At 41.5% G+C, this 17,486-nt stretch overlaps 1 protein-coding gene across 3 annotated transcripts in view; it reads left to right on the top strand.

The window, feature by feature from the left end:
• Nucleotides 1-17,486, top strand: part of kcnab1a (potassium voltage-gated channel subfamily A regulatory beta subunit 1a) — a 91,671-nt gene that overhangs the window by 69,258 nt on the left and 4,927 nt on the right. For all 3 annotated transcript variants that reach the window (XM_046864072.1, XM_046864073.1, XM_046864074.1), the window contains exons 7-13: nt 2,283-2,326; nt 7,576-7,662; nt 13,338-13,423; nt 14,607-14,727; nt 14,991-15,085; nt 16,110-16,230; nt 17,013-17,101. In XM_046864072.1, the coding sequence (XP_046720028.1) occupies nt 2,283-2,326; nt 7,576-7,662; nt 13,338-13,423; nt 14,607-14,727; nt 14,991-15,085; nt 16,110-16,230; nt 17,013-17,101 (643 nt within the window). The remainder of the gene's footprint in view (nt 1-2,282; nt 2,327-7,575; nt 7,663-13,337; nt 13,424-14,606; nt 14,728-14,990; nt 15,086-16,109; nt 16,231-17,012; nt 17,102-17,486) is intronic.

The raw sequence follows: 17,486 nt of genomic DNA, 5'->3' as shown, positions 1-17,486 counted from the left end.
TGTGGCTGAATGTGCACCAATCTCCACAAAATCTAGTGGAACATCTTCCCAGAAGAGTGGAGATTCTTATAACATAAAATGGGGACTCATTGTGGAATTAGCTCAGACCTAATGCCAGCGGGAAGTTAAAGAACATAGCGTTCGTTCTATCATCTCAGGAAAAAAAAACAAGTTTATTTCAAAATTAAAGCTAGAAAATGTTGCCGCACCAGTGAAATTTCCCCACACACAAGACTCTTGAAAGAAACGTTCAACTTTATGTCCTCAAATTCCCTGCGATCATAATTAAACACACTTTGTTTTACTTGTAATCCTTTACCCGAATGTTGCAGCGGTTCTTTTTCAGGGTTTAAATCAGAGCGATGCAGAACTCAAGATCTCTGGAGATCCTCAGCGATGACTCACTCAGTGCAGAAAAATGTCAGCAAGCCTCTTATAGACTCTAGAACACAACTCTGGCCATTTATAGCAAAAAATACTCTGCATGGTGCCATGTGCTTTGTGTTCGGCTGTGATATAAAATACACACAACTCAATTTATTGTACCTTTGAGCAGGTTCAGGAGTTCAGGAGCTGCAACTGGGGACTTATAGAAAGATATATACGTATAGAAAGATTCATTTTTAAATTCAATAGATTTGTACTTGTATTCTTGTATTGTGTTATTTGTAAAACGAGGCTCTGGGCTTTGAAAGTGTTTTAAGAAATATTGGGACACCTGAGATCTCCAGCTATACATGGTTCTTCCCTACCTGAAGGTGGCAGCTCAGTGCTTAAGATACTGAACTTTGGATTGGAAGGTCATGAGATAAAATCCCAGCACTACCAACCGGCCACTGCTAACACTCAACTTAGTTTTGTGTTCCAGCATGACAATGCTCCTGTGCACAAAACCAGCTACCTATAGATCTGCTTTACATGAGTTGGCAGGTTTGGAAGATCTGCTGCTTTAGAGCTCTGACCTCAACTTTACTGAACTTTTGAATTGGAACGCTGCCTGCACTCCAGACCTCCTCACCTCACCTACATCAGTACCTGACTTTCCTAACACCCTTTTGTCCTGAATGAGCACAAAATCTTCACCCAATAGAGTGGAACATCTTCCCTGAACAGTGGAGGTTATTATAAGAGCAAGTTGGGACTCGGTGCAAAATGGGATATTCAAAAAGAAGCACATACCAATCTTGTGCTCAGGTGTCCACATACTTTTGGCAATATAATGTATATACATAAACTAGTAAACACATATAGCTTCCTTCTTTCTGTCACAGCAGACCACAAGGACAGAAAATGTCACTGAAAAATCTACACACAGTAGCCAGTAATCAAATGTCCCCATAAGGTTAAAAACAACCTTGAAAACTGATATTTATATCAATGTGGGGACATTTGGTTTCAAATAAGATGTAAAAACATGCCCCAACACACCACACACATCACGCACACACACACACACACACACACACACACACACACACTCACAGGTGATGTCACAGCACTTTTCTTATCAGTATGTCCCCTGGACAACTTGGGTTCTTATGGAGCGTCTCAGCTGGGAGCAATGATAAGGTTAAAGCAGAAAGGAAATTTTAATTTGTGTAGCCATGAATAGTAATGTGTGTGTGTGTGTGTGTGTGTGTGTGTGTGTGTGTGTGTGTGTGTGTGTGTGTGTGTGTTGGAAAAAAATCATTTTGGATTTAGAAATAAAAAATGAATGAATGCGTTTCAGCCTAAGGTTAGAGAAAAAGCAAGGCAGGCAGACGGATCTGCAGTGTACTGATGCAAAGAGACAGACAGGTAGACGGGGAGAGAGATGGGCAGACAGAGAGAGATAAGTGAACAGACAGAGAGACAGAAAGGTAGACAGAATAACAGATGGGTGGGCAGACATAAAGGTAGACCGAAAGACAGCTGGGCAGACAGACAGAGAGACAGAGAGGTAAAGAGAAAGACAGACTGGCAGACTGACAGAGAGACAGAGAGGTAGACAGAGTAGCAGACAGACAGCGAGGTAGACAGAGAGACAGATGGCAGACGGACAGAGAGACAGAGAGGTAGACAGACAGAGAGGTAGACAGAGACAGACAGATAAAGAGCCAGACAGAGCGGTAGACAGCAAGATATACAAAAAATTTAAAAAGACAGGAAGTAGGGGGCAAATGTTGAAGTGGAATGAATTCACTTCAAGCTGACTTTCTTACATTGTGTGTGTGTGTGTGTGTGTGTGTGTGTGTGTGTGTGTGTGTGTGTGTGTGTGTGTGTGTGTGTGTGTGTGTTCACAGAGCTGAGACTGAGAGAGGCCTTTCCAGAAAGCATATAATAGAAGGTAAGCAATCATAATTTGTCTCTCAACACACACAGTCCTGTGTTTATATAAGATGGCAGAGTTGCTGCAAACAGACGTGGACAGAAGAAGAATAGCCTTTTTTGCCACATATACATTACAGCACAGTGGAATTCTTTTCTTCACATATCCTGGCTTGTTCAGAAGCTGGGGTCAAAGTGCAGGGTCAGCCATGATACAGCACACCTAAAGCACAGAGAATTAAGGGCCTTGCTCAAGGGCCCAAGTGTTGCAGCTTGGAAATATTGAAGCTTAAACCCCCAAACCTCCAATCAGTAACCCAAAGCCTTAACTACTGAAGCTCTAACCTCAGAGGGAGAAGATAAACGAGTGTTTGTGTTTTCACCACCAGCTTGCACTTTGCTCTGTGGTTTGGAGTTCGACCTTGAAGATTTGTTAGTGTCTCTGTCTCTCTATCTTTCTTCCTCTCTTTTCCAGTCCTCCTTTTTTCATCTGGTGTGTGTCAAACAAGTCACATTATGTTCATACTCTTGAGTGAAGTTCAAATCTTGGTCTTTTCAGACCTCACAACACACACACACACACACACACACACACACACACAGCTCCAAATATACTTTTCATTCCACTTAAGCATGCACTCCCAAAGTGTGTGTGTGTGTGTGTGTGTGTGTGTGTGTGTGTGTGTGTGTAGCCAAAATGACTCACTGGCACTTAACCATGAGATGCATACAAATAGGCCGATGTGTTTGAAAAAGACAAATAATCAGTGTACACACTCGCTAATCTGCATGTCATCACACACACACACACACACACACACACACACACACACACAAACAAGCTGAACAGTATGTGAGTCTGTTACGTGAGCAAAATGTTCCTACCTGCAATATTGTGTAATATAAGTGATGTGTTTATCACAATGAACTGCAGCCTGGAACTCACTTCTGTAAGCAGAGTTACAGTGTGTTTTATACGACTGAAGGGGAAGGTACTGAACTTGTTCAGGTGAAGATTATATTCAAATTATACAAATCGGATACTGTGTAAAATGTAAATAAAAACAGAATGCAGTAATTTGCAAATCTCATAAAACCATATTTTATTCACAATAGAACATAGAAAACATATCAAATGTTTGAACTGTGGAAATGTACATTTTAAAGAAACAATAAGGTCATGCCTCAAGTCTCAAAGGGTTGGAACGGGGCAACCAAAGTGTGGTAAAAGTACGTTATTACAGTTAAACAGTTGAAAAAGGTTTTGCAACTAATGAAGTTAATTGGAAGCAGGTCAGTAATTGGATGATGTAATTTAGATGATTGGGTATAAATTGTGTATCTTAGAAGGCAGAGTCTCTCAGAAATAAAGATGGGCAGAGCTTCTCCAATCTGTGAAAGACTGTGTCTACAAATTGTGGAACAATTTCAGCATAATGTTCCTCAACATAAACTTGCAAAACAGTAAAATATTTCATCATTTTCAGTAAAAAATATCAATAAGCATCTTTGTGCACAAGGGACATAGGTGAAAATAAATATTGATGCTCGTGATCGTCTGGATTTTCTGTAAAGAAAATCACTTCATGGGCTCATTAACACCTCTACAAAGTATTCTTTCAACACAGTTTGCCGTGTCATCCAGAAATGCTAATAAAATCTCTACCATGCAAAAAAGAAGGCGTGTATGATCCAGAAACGCTGCCATCCTCTCTGAGCCAAAGCTCATATAAAATGTACTGAGGCAAGGGGAAAATTGTTCTGTGGTCAGACGAATCAAAATTTGTATTTCTTTTTGGAAACCATGGACACCACGTCCTCTGGACTAAAGAGGAGAGGGATCTTCCGACTTGTTATCAGCAAAATTCCTCAAAAAAAAATTCCCAGATGTATACTGACAGAAGTTATTATGCTACACAGTGGTGAACATAGCCTTGGGACTACTTCTATTTTTAGATGTGTAACAGCCATCAAAATTCAAAATGACTTTATTTTTTTCCTTAAAATGTCTCTCAGTTTTAACATTTGTGGTTTTTTAGTTGTTGTTGGTTTTATCATGAATAGAATATGGATTTATGGGATTTGATAATTATTGCAATCGGTTTTCATTTACATTTTACACAGCGTCCTAACTTTTTTGGAATTGAGGTTGTATATGTTTGCCATATGTTTTATTTTATACGGTCTTTTATAAAATGAAATACAATCTAATTGTACATAGAAATACTGTACAGGTGATTGTATGGTACATCTTTGGATGCAGGAGCATGAAATTTTCCCTTCACTTCAACTAGGGGACCCAAACCTGTTCCAGCATTATAACTGTGCACAAAGCCAGCTCCATAAAGATCTGCTTTACATAATGAGGAAGATCTCCTATTGAGCTATTGAATGTATCACTACCTGAACCTTGCCTGCATCACTACCTGACTTTACTAACACCCTTGAATGAGGACAACAAATCTTCACAAAAGCTAGTGGAACATCTTCCCAGAATGGAGGATCAATGTGGAATATGGAAAGGAGCTCAGGCGTCCACCAACTTTTATTCATATAGTGTATTTTCGTTTCACACATGGATTGATGAGTGTATACCATTCCCACTTTCTTTTCTCCATCGACTATCCATTTAAGTAGTGGATAGTAGAGGTCTATTACAGTAAAAGAGAACGGGTCAGTGCCTACAGGGAGTTCTAGTAGCAGCGGCAGCAGCAGTAAACTATCAGAAATGAGCTTTCAACAGCACAGCTGCAGATTTAAAGCATCTCATCGACTGGAAACCACCGCTTTCCTGGGAAAAGCTCATAAACCCGTTCATCCAGGAACAAGCTAATGTTCCGCATCATTCCCAAACTCAAGGGCCCAGTTCAGCCGGTGCTAATGAGTCCTGCTTTCTGCTCTCCACTCAATTTCTCGCTCCTTCCCCAAGAGGAACTTCTCTGTGCTTACATGGTTTATGACCCGACACTACAGGCTCATCACACTGTACACAAAAGATTCACAGATTTTCTCAAAAGCTGCTTTGTCCTTTCCAACTCACACACACACACACACACACACACACACACACACACACACACACTCACACACAGTTCCATAGGAGTGTGTTTAATGGTATTTTAGTGGAGCTTGTGTTTGGCCCATTGGCAAAACACAAACTGAGTTTAAATATTAACAAATGGGACGATGTCGCGATTCGCATCGGTGCATCGGCATAAAAGTTAACGATGTGATGCATCGATTTTAAAAAGTCTGGATCGAATGCATTGTATCGTGATGCATAGTTTTTACCATATTTGCATCAGTATAAAAAAACTGATTCATATATATATATAATTATTAGTAGATTCCTTATACTTTTATTATTTAGAAAGTGAAAAATCATTTGTGAACAATATTTGATATTTGATTGTCGCTAAACCGTTTCTCGAGTGCGTTTTCTCAGCAACGCTGCTGCTACGTGAATATGATGCATCACAATGCTACAGAGACCGAGGCATGTCCTGAGAGTTATATAGAATACAGATTAACATGGCAGAGGTAGAGCTGTAACTTTCTGCACACATCAACAGGAAAAGAACATCTGGTTTTATTAAATTTTTTGTATTTTTTGCACTACATAGGCATATTTGTGAAAAGGGCCATGCATATAAAGTCAGAACCAAATAAATAAAAGTGAGTTTCTGTACCATATTGAATTGCAGAGCACCGTATTGCATCACATTGCATGTTGAATCGGATTGTAAAAGGGGTAAATTGATGCGATTCACATTGGTAGCTTTCTTCATATGTATCTTTAATGGATCGTATCCTCGGCTGTGCATCAAGATGCGAATCGCATCAGCCTCAGTTACGGAGATGCACATCTCGATTCTCTTTTCGTGGTTTCTATACGATCTCTGAAGATTAATCTTTACAGGCTTAAAGATGAACCATTAACACGTTCATACATTTCTGAGCTGGAAGCATTCCAGATGTTTCTCACAAATGATTCATTCCTCTCTAACATTCTACATTTATGGCATTTGGCAGATGCCCTTTTCCAGAGCGACTTACAACTGAGCAGGGAGGTTTAAGGACCTTGCTCAAGGGTCTAGCAGAGGCAGCATGGTGGTGGTGGGATTGGAACCTTTGACCTTTCAATCCAAAGTCCAATGCCTTAACCACTGAGCTACCACCTCCCTCTGTTTCATGAAATGGTTTCTTTAAAGGAAACAGTCACTTCCTGGGTTTCCAAGTAAAACTTCCAGAGTTCTTTTCTGAAAACCATTCTTTGTATCCTGAACAAGCTCCTGGGGTCCTGCAGAGGTTCCGTTTGTAGAAACTCATGACACAGTTTCTGAGTTGCCAAAAACAATGATTCTAGGTTCTTGAGCGAGTTAACATTTTCCTAGAAAGTTTCCTTTCATGGGAACATAGCAAGGGTGCCTGAAGTTTCAGAAAAACTTCATAAATTTCCAAATAGGTTTCTTTGCAGGAAATAGGCCAATCCATTGGTGGAAAAACTAAAGCTCAGAATCAGAATCAGGTTTAAGCACCAAGTGTGTTGACACACACAAGGAAGTTCTATCCAGCTGTTGGTGAATCTCAAAACTACACACATAAAGAACACTATGCATTCAGCTTATAGACAAGATTATACATGACAATACAGACTATACAGATGAAATAAGACCACAATATACAGAGTTTATGAAAGATCAGTGTAAGAGCTGTAGTGTGCATCTCAAAAACTTTCTTTCGGCTTCTCCCATTAGGGGTCGCCACAGCGGATCATCCGTATTCATGATCCGCATGTTCGATTTGGCACATTTTTAAGCTGGATGCCCTTCCTAACGCAACCCTCCCCATTTATCTGGGCTTGGGACCGGCACAAAGAGTGCACTGGCTTGTGCAACCCTAATGGCTGGGTTCGGTTCCCTGACCGTAAATCGAACCGAGGCAGTGAGAGCACCAAATCCTGACCACTAGACCACCAGGGAACCCTGTAGTGTGCATCTCATAGGATAAAAAATGTACTGTAAATAAATAAATATCTGGTTCCTTTGTTTCAAAAATGCTGCTGTGGTATTGAAAATGTCAATAGTTCGTTAAGTAGGTTTCCTGATTTCTAAAAATGTTCCTGGTTTCTTGAACAAGATCATTCCCTGAAAAATTGAGGTTCCTTAATTCCTGAGGAAATTCACTGGTTCCTCATATGGAATCTCACCAGTAGTTCTAAAGGTATTATGTTTGTGAATATTTCATTTGTTCTGTCGTTTTTTCCAGGTCTCAAGGGCTCTTTACAGAGAATGCAGCTGGAGTACGTGGACGTGGTCTTCGCCAACCGTCCTGACAGCAACACGCCGATGGAGGGTGAGATGGAGAAGGAGTTCGCTCTGTACAACTCTATACAGGGTTTTGTTGTTTTGCTGAGGAACCAGTTTGAAAGGGATGAACAAGGTACAGATCAGTTTCAGCATTGGAGTGATGGCGACATGGTAACACGGTCCGTCCGCCAGTGGCTGCATCTATTACTCTTTCTCTCTCTCTCTCTCTCTCTTTTAGCCTGTCTTTCTCTCTGTGCATCTGGTGCGTGTCAAACGAGTCGCATTATGTTCTCACCCTTGAGCAAAGTTCAAATGTTGGTCTCCTCAGACTTCACAACACGCTCAGAGACACACACACAAATACACTGCACTCCAGTTGAGCATGCACACACTCCGTCTTAAACACCACAAAGTGTGTGTGTCAGTGTGTGTGTGTGTGTGTGTGTGTGTGTGTGTGTGTGTGTGTGTGTGTGTGTGTGGCCACAGTGACTCACTGGCACTTAACCATGAGATGCATACAAATAGGCTGATGTGTTTGAATAGGAAATAAAATCAGTGTACACACTCACTGATCTGCATGTTATCACATACACACACACACACACACACACACACACACACACACACACACACACACACACACAAACACAAACACACACGTACAAGCCGAAGGGTATTTGCTTCTGTTACGTGAGCAAAATGTTCCTACCTGCAACGTTGTGTAAGAGGTTGATGTGTTCATCATGAGGCGCCGTGAATCATTTCAGCTCCAGAGATCCAATTTCATTTCCTACAACTGAAGGGCAGGTATTACATTTATTTCGCTGATACATTAACGAAGGGTTTACTAAGTCGGTGAGGTGCGTTCCCCAGGGACACTGCATATACTTTAACGCAGGGGTCCCCACTGTAAGGGCCACGTCTTTTTTCCCTAAAAGGTCCATAAAGAGTTGATCTGTAACAGAAAATTACTGACCAGAGTAATTACCAGTATTACTGTGGAGATTTCACTATGATTTTAAATGTATTTATTAAATTAGTTTATTATTATTTTGTTGTGCACCGTATAGACTTCAAGATTTCAAGAGATATATCACCTCTTAAAAGATTGTTACTATTATAATGCCATTTTTCATATGCATTGATATTTAAATAAAAAAAATTATGACTTATGCATATGCATAAGTGAATCTAACAAATAATCAGGCTACTTTAATAACTAGAGGTTGACTGATACTGATACAGATCGCTAAGTCGGATCGTACTTGCCGATAACCGATTAATTGTTTTTCAAATTGATACCGGATAAAAAACAAACAATTATAACACATAAAATAGTACTGAACTTTATTACAAAATAAAGGTACTGAATCTAGGGTTTATGAAAATGTGCTGAAAGAAATAAATATTCATTAATAAATATAATTATATAAATAATAAATAAATATAACATAGAAGTCACTTGTAAAAACAAAAAGCACGTGGTGTCGCTGATTCAGAGGCCGCTCTCGTATTGACAGCGGTTCGAAAGCCGGAAAAACTATCACAGTGGATTTTTCTGATCAACTCTCGGTGCCTCGACCTCTTTTATTAAATAGGGGACATTTTAGTTTGAAAGCCGACCTTCATTATCAAATACAGATATAATATGAGTAAAATATATATTTAAAATGACATTTGGAAAATTTCTGGAATTGTTCAGAGGCCCATTGTAAATGCGGAGGCCGTAGTTTGGGGACCCCCTGCTTTAACGGCTTGACTCTTCGCTTACACTTTGTAAGTGCTCGACTGCTTTACAACTCCATTACTCGAGCCGCTGAGCCGCGGAGAACAGCGAGCACACTGACGCTGCATTCTGAGAGTGTATGAGTCAGGAAAAAGAGTGTGTGTGTGTGTGTGTGTGAGTAAGATGAGCTGGAGACATGGAAAGTGACAGATCCGTTTGCCGTAATGAGATCTGTGTTGCGAGACAGCTAACTCACTTTAGCCTTCAGAGTGCTTAACAAACGATCCTTCAGGGATAACGTGCCACTCACTCCGTCAGTCTCTCCACTTCACCCCTCCTTCACCCTTCATTTGTCTCGTTCTTTCTTTTTCTTTTGTGCACTTTACTTGACTTTTTCCTAAGGTTAGTATTTAGCCTTGTACACTGTTGTACTGCTGGATGAAGAGTAAAAAGCAGCTCTTTTGGCTCAGCATCGTAGTTTCTTTTCTTATCTGTGGTTTCATGCTAAATTTACGCTTTGTGAAAAACGAGAAGATATTCGGCTAAACGCGAGCCGAGCCAAAGGCTTGACAGTGTCTGAAAGCTCCGTGCCGCGTTTTGTTCTCTCTTTTGAAGCTCGTGTGTTTGTGCTTTGTTCAGTTTCCTCGCAGGCTTTTATTCCCCCAAACCAAACCAGACCTGAATGAGTAACAAGGTGTAAGTCGATTTTAAACACTGCACAGCACATTATCGTTCACACTTGGACAAGAAAATAGATCCAGGTGGGCCAGAAGCCTTCAGGATCTTCATCTGGTCAATTTTTCTCTAAGATTATTCACAAGAATTGAATTACAAGAATAAGAGCTCATTTCCACAACGTAAGACTGTTAGACTGTTAGAGTTCAAATCCATCTTCATGGTTCTTCAGTTTAACCTTCCACAGTAATCTCATGGATCTTTAGACTGCTCATGGGGAACCAACTTCAGCTGCGGCAAGTGGTCTCAAATTGAAAAGAAGTGGGTGCCTGTAGCATAAAATTCATGTCGCTTGAAAGCTGTGGCTTTAAACATATTAAACGGATTTCGAGTTGGCAACACCGGGGCCATCCAGCAGGCGTACAATAACATAAGCAGACAATATCATAGGTAAACGTGTTTTATAAAAAATAAAAAACCTGGAGACCGCAAAAGTCAATAAAATGGACATGCAGCTTGCTAGCAAATGATCTGGTACTGGTCCACAGTCTCGAGGCTCAGGAGCGCAGAGATCCTGCAGCAGCGTATTAGAGAAATACAAACCCCATTCTGACAATGGGGACTGTGAGAAACTGTGAGATTTCTGTATAGACAGGAAAGGAAACTTTATTTTTTATTAATCACATGTACTTTTCACACATTCTTTCATTACATATCTCAACGAGGAAGCTGGGGCCAATGCACAGGGTCAGCCATGGTGCACAGAAGGTTAAGGGCCTTGCTCAAGGGCCCCAGGATTGGTAGCTTGGTGATACCGGAGCTCCCTTTGAATCACTAACCCAGAGCTTTAACCACTGAGCTTCCACTTTATTGCTAATTATTTTTGCACTTACAAGGAATGATAAATAAAATAAAATAAATTATTAATAAAAAATATTTTTTAGCAAAATTTGATTGCTATTAAAACCACGATCTGGTATCGCGCAGAAGTTGCGATGTAAAAATACTTAAAATACTAAAACTTATTGCAACATAAAACATTATTGCTCACTGAAAGATATTCAACATGAGAAACTGAAATCAAACTACAGAACAATTTATTAAAAAGTCAGAAGTACTTTTTGTAAATTAATAAAAAAATAATAATAATCGTACTGGATAATGTTTGGTGAGTTAATAGTACAGAGTTTTATCATTTGTTATTAGGTTGTAAATAAATGTGTTTCATGTCGACATGAATAATACTTTAAAACCAGTTATTACGGCTAAAATTAAATCTTAAAAGATAAAAGGCCTCAAATTGACGTCATGCAGGTCAAACCCTTTAAAGAAGTAGATTCCGACCCCGCAAACATCCCGAACAATCTAGATACGTACCAGTGCCAATTAGATTTCACCTCAAGTGGAGTTTGGACTTTGGAACTCTTTGAGTGTTTAAAGGTTCTGGCATGGAGAAGCTGGTGTTGATATGATGATCTCAAATGTTGAGCTATTTTATGAGTTGCTCAGTAGCTCCTGGTTCTGTATAAGTCTGTAGAAAGAACATTACTCATAATCTTAAACTCCAGTGCTCATGTTAGTTCTCTCTCTCCAGTGTTCTGTATTGTATAAAGACTATAATCTCTTGATGTCACCCAAATGAGGATGGGTTCCCCTTTTGAGTCTGGTTCCTCTCAAGGTTTCTTCCTCATAACATCTAAGGGAGTTTTTCCTTGCCAAAGTTGCCATGGCTGCTCATCAGGGATAAACACACACTATTCACCCTAACTGTTATATTCTGTAAAGCTGATTTGAGACAATGTCCATTGTGAAAAGTGTTAAAAGAAATAAACTGGACTTGTAGATTAGATTTTTTGCAGTATTTCTATTGATCTGGGTTTTGGTCTACAGTCTACCCACTAATATTCCTAACGTGCTTCAAGAGTGTAAAAGCTCTCCATGTAAACCTGATTAAGAGCCAAGCATCGTGTTGCTTTGTTTGCCGTGATTAGACGTGATTAGACGTGATTAGAGGCGATGAGCATCTTCGCGAATTCTAATTCTGCTTCAAAAAAATCTCCAGATTGCCTTTTAATGCTCATTAAGCTCTTTTTGCAGCTAATTATTGCTCATTTTCCTTTTCTTTACTCCTCTCCGTACTTTTTCGGTCTATCGATGTATTATTGGACAGATGGTCTTATACTTTGAGACAGAATCTTAAAAGATAAAGAACCTAAAAAAAGGAGGGATGGAGAAAGGGAGGGTTCGCATCATGAAGCCAAGTGTCACATCACTTCCTCTTTCTCGCTGCCTCACTTGTATGCGCAAGCAGGAAGCAGTGCGGTGTTTTTGTGCTGCATTGAATGTCCGAGAGCTGCAGCTTTGGCATTATACCATCTGTGTGTGTGTGTGTGTGTGTGTGTGTGTGTGTGTGTGTGTGTGTGTGTGTGTGTGTGTGGGTATGAGATGCATTTTAAAGCCTCCCATAGAGCTCATCCTGCAGTCCCTTCAGATCTTAAGGACTCCGCACTGCCCAAAACTCACACACACACACACACACACACACACACACACACACACACACACACACACACACCCCCACATGCATTCGCACTCTGTTACCTTCTATCTTCCTTCAGTACTGTTCCCTGACGTTAAAACATAAAACTGAGCAGGTCCCCTCAGGGTAAATATATTTAAAGCACCACTGATTCTGCAGAGCCGCGTTTCTCCCACAGCTACAAATTACAGAATCGGGTTCGAGTCTCAGCAGTGCTGCAGGACTCTCCAGAGCACATTTGCTTTGTTTGCAAGTTATGATTCACACAGCCAGCAGTTCATCCTGAAATTCAGACCAACTGTAAGAAGTATAAGTACAGAATTAAGTACTTAACCTACAAAGAGGGGGCGGAGTTTAAACACATTTAACCTAAACACGTTTTTTGTATGATATGAGCTGAGTGAAGTTCAAAGTCTGATGGTGTCATCAAACCACAACCTCATTCCTTATGTGTGATTAACAGTAAGGTTGTTTAAGGTGCACAAAAAGGCTTCAGGTAGAAACTTTATACATTTCTGAGTAAATCTGCAGAAAAAAAATGGAATCGCTCATAACTTGAGCTTTAAGTGTGAGAGATGTGTGCATGGCCAGGAATCCTTCAAACCAGGAGTGGGTAGGTGTGTAAGTAGGTAGGTAGGTAGGTAGGTAGGTAGGTGGGTAGGTAGATGTGTAGGTAGGTAGGTAGGTAGGTAGGAGTGTAGGTGGGTGGGAAGATGGGTAGGTATGTAGGTAGGTGGGTAGGTTATCCTCTCTTATCCTCTCTGTTTTTATTTCCTATTAGAGATCGTAAGAGCGATGACCCATGTGATCAACCAGGGGATGGCTATGTACTGGGGCACATCCCGATGGACCGCGATGGAGATCATGGTGAGCAGATTATTTTTTTTAAGGATCCTCGGTATATTAGATGAACTTCTGGATTCTGGATTATCTGGATTTGAGATTTAGAGTAATTTTTGTAATTCAGATGAAAAATCCGTTAATGGTATTTTCCATTTACACCCCTCAGACGTAGCTTACATCAGATATTCAACACTCAAGTTGCTATACACACAATATGGCCAAACGTTTGTGGACATACATAATATTGGTATGTGCTTCTTGTTGCACATCCCATTACACATGTAGTCCTCATTTCCTGTTATCATAACCTCCACTCTTCTGGAAAAGATGTTCCTCTAGATTTTGTGGAGCTTTGTGAGATTTCATTTAGCCTCATGAGTGTTAGCCAGGTCAGGAGTGGAGTCCAGTTAATCCCAGAAGTGTTTAATCGGGTTGAGGGTCAGAGTTCTATAGCAGGAGACCTTACACATCAATTTTGCTTGAAGAAGAAACACATATGGCCAAAAAAGGCGGGTGTCATAATACTTTTGGACTTGTTGCGTATTTACATGCGATTTATAATTAAATCGAACTACTCACAAAACTAAGTAGCCAGTGTCTTGTTCGCAACTTGCCTGAGAGGCCGAGAGGAGGAGGAGGACGAGTTGTCCAAAAAAAACCCTGATTTGTGTGGGGAATGATCAAGCACACAGTTGTGGTGGTGTGTTAATCGCAACACTCCTTTCATTATGTGGATGAATGCTAATATTGTGCGCGCTAATGACAGATTAGCAGTGTGTTAGCTGTCAGGAGGGAGTCGTTCGAGAGCGGAGGACTGTAATTCAGACGGCGTCATTAATCCAGGGGTTAATAAACGGCTGGTGCAGCGGGGTCTGGTGAAGCAGATGCGCTAATCACATGTAATTTGTGCTACACCGATCTGCTTTTTTAGTGTTGCATTAAAAAGGGTCCCTCCTACACGGACACACACTGATACACAAATGCACACACGCCTGCATCGGATCCCAGCGGGTAATGCTTCAATGGTACTCTTGCAGAAATGTATATTACTGGAAAGCGATTAGCAGTCACCAGCTGGATGTAACATATGCACATATAAAAAATTGGAGGAAATCTGTTGTAATTGCTTCAATTTTGCATTTTTCTCTCTCGTTCTTTCTTTTTTTTTTCCCTTGTTCTCTCGCTCTCTGTCTGTCCATATGAACAGGAAGCGTATTCGGTGGCGAGGCAGTTTAATTTGATCCCCCCAGTGTGCGAACAAGCCGAGTATCACCTCTTTCAAAGAGAGAAAGTGGAAGTGCAGCTGCCTGAGCTCTACCACAAGATAGGCAGGTGTCAATCGTTTTCACTTTCTCTTTCCTTTCTTTCAAATTTTATTCCTCTGTCTGTCTGGTGTCCAATCTGGGTGTTCAATCGTTTGATCTGTTTCTATTCATCCTGTTGACGATCTCGCTCTTGCACAGAACATCTCACATTTCTGTTCTTACTTACTGACTATGTGGTGTGTGTGTGTGTGTGTGTGTGTGTGTGTGTGTGTGTGTGTGTGTGTGTGTGTGTGTGTGTGTGTGTGTGTGTGGGTGTGTGTTTGTAGGTGTAGGAGCCATGACGTGGTCCCCTCTTGCCTGTGGAATCATCACCGGAAAGTACGAAAATGGCATCCCAGAGTCCTCCAGAGCTTCGATGAAGGTGCAGCTCAAGTTCAATAAAATGTTTTCAAAAACATATCGAAAGTTTCGAGACTCGCACAACTTGCAGAATGGCTGAGGTTGTCAAAGGTCTTCCAGATCTTTCGTTACCTTCCAATAAAGTTCTTCCGCTCTTGAAGCCCTCAAAACCAGCGTCGCCAAAACGTACGTCATGTCAAACGTTTCTGTAGCAGATTTGCCCAGCTTCCCGCTAAAGTTAACATTTGCTCTTTGTTCTAACTTGATGCTCATGATGAAATTTGCAGACGTGGTAATGCACGTGGGTCAGAATAGCACCAGTTACACCATTAGTCTCCAAACTTTTTGATCCCACCTCATGTCTGCCCAAAAGTAGACCCTTCCACCCAGATGTGGTTCTTCCCCAAACCACAAAGTTGGAGGCACATTATTGGTTGTGGTGACATGAAATTCTTCCTCTACTTGAACTAAGTGTCCCAGAGCTGTTCCAGCATGCTTTAGAGTGGTTGGAAGATGTGCAAGATCTCCTGCTATAGAGCGCTGACCTCAACCCTCTTTGCAATAAATGTGAATGCTGACTGGACCCCAGGCCTCTTCATTTCACTACATCACTACCTGACTTTTCTACACTCTTGTGGCTGAAGGACTTCAAATCTCCACATCTTTCCAGGAGATTGAAGCTTATTAATGTCAGGTGTCCCAAAACCTATATTCAGATAGTGTAAAATGTTAGTCATTTCCTCTTATCATTCACATTATAGCAGCTATAAATGCCCATTCCTTGATCCTTTTTTATATTTCTGCAATAAGATGACTGCGAAGACTTCAAACAAAATGTTGCCTTAGTAACATCAAGGAAAAGGGCAGCTGGAGAGGGTGAAGGCATTTCCAGCTCTTTTTCCTCACCAGGAACACCTTCTGACCAATCAGAATCCAACAGTTTTCTGATATACCACTGTAGCATGAACAGCCAGTAAATCATTGGTAAAGTGAGTGTGGGTATAATCGTGGGTCTAATAAGAAGTCTCTCTCCTTCTCTGCTGCAGTCGTACCAATGGCTGAAAGAGAAGATCATGAGCGAGGATGGAAGGAAGCAGCAGGCTAAGCTGAAGGAGTTGGCTCACATTGCAGAGAAGCTTGGCTGCACACTTCCACAGCTGGCTGTGGGTGAGAGTCGCTCTGGCCTCCTGTCCTCCAGTTCCTCCATTCCACTGTCTTCTTTCCTCCTGTACTTGCCTTTTTCCCACCCCATACACTTTTCTCCTGTCCTCCCATGCCCCCATCCTCCTATCCTCGTGTCCTCCCCTTCTCTCATTCTTTTATCCTCCTGTCCTCCAGTGCTTCCATTCTTCTTTGTAACCCATCCTCTTATCCACTTGTCCTCCCATGCTCCACTCCTCCTGTCCTCTCATGCCCCCATTCTACTCTCTCTACCTGTCCTTCTGTGCCCCATCCCATTTTCCTCCCATTCTTGTGCTCTCCTCCTCCTGTCTTCCTGTGTTCGCCTTATTCCTGTCCCCCTGTCCTCCCATCATCCCCTCAATTCCTCCTGTCTTCCTGTCCTTCCCTCTTTCCATTCTCTTAGACCCCTGTCTTTCCCTTCTCCCACATTTGATACTCCAGACATAACTCCTAAAAAGACAGTTTCCTAGGAAGGATCCTGAAAAGGCTCATCTGCTCGTTTTGAATACTTATGGTCATATGGTCAGTATATGCAAACTGTCAGGTTTTCCCATAAGTGTAGACAGATCTCCTAATGTTCACTCCCAGAACAGCAGATGGACACCGGGAATCAGAAATCTAAATGTCACAGGTCAATTCTCAAAATCGAACTACCAGAGTAATCTACAGTTTATATTTTAATGAATACAAGTGTGTGTGTGTGTGTGTGTGTGTGTGTGTGTGTGTGTGTGTGTGTGTGTGTGTGCGCATGTACTTTGTCCATCCAGCCTGGTGCCTGAGAAACGAAGGTGTGAGTTCAGTTCTCTTAGGAACCTCCAACCCACAACAGCTAACAGAAAACCTGGGAGCCATTCAGGTGTGTTCACACACACACACACACACACACACACACACACACACACACACACACACAGCCTGCAAAACCCTCACCCTCACTTTCTCCCCTCCTATCTTCCATCTTCCCATGCTCCTTTCCTCCTGTTCTACTCTGCTCCCATCCTCCCATCCCATTCATTCATTTGTATCCTCCTGTACCCCATACACTTATCCACCTGTCCTCCCATACCCCCCCACTCCTCCTGTACCCCATTCTCTTATACTCCTGTCCTCCCATGCTCCACTCCTCCTGTTCTCCTGTACCCCATCCTCTTATCCTTCTGTCCTCCCATGCCCCCATCCTCCTCTCCTTCCGTCCTCCTCTCTTCTTATCCACCTGTCCTCCCATACCCCATCCTTCTCAT

The sequence above is a fragment of the Silurus meridionalis genome, chromosome 13 (genome assembly GCF_014805685.1).
Source record: "Silurus meridionalis isolate SWU-2019-XX chromosome 13, ASM1480568v1, whole genome shotgun sequence".
Lineage (NCBI taxonomy): Eukaryota > Metazoa > Chordata > Actinopteri > Siluriformes > Siluridae > Silurus > Silurus meridionalis.
Note: the sequence above shows the minus strand (reverse complement) of the source record. Positions and strands in the feature narration are given on the sequence as shown.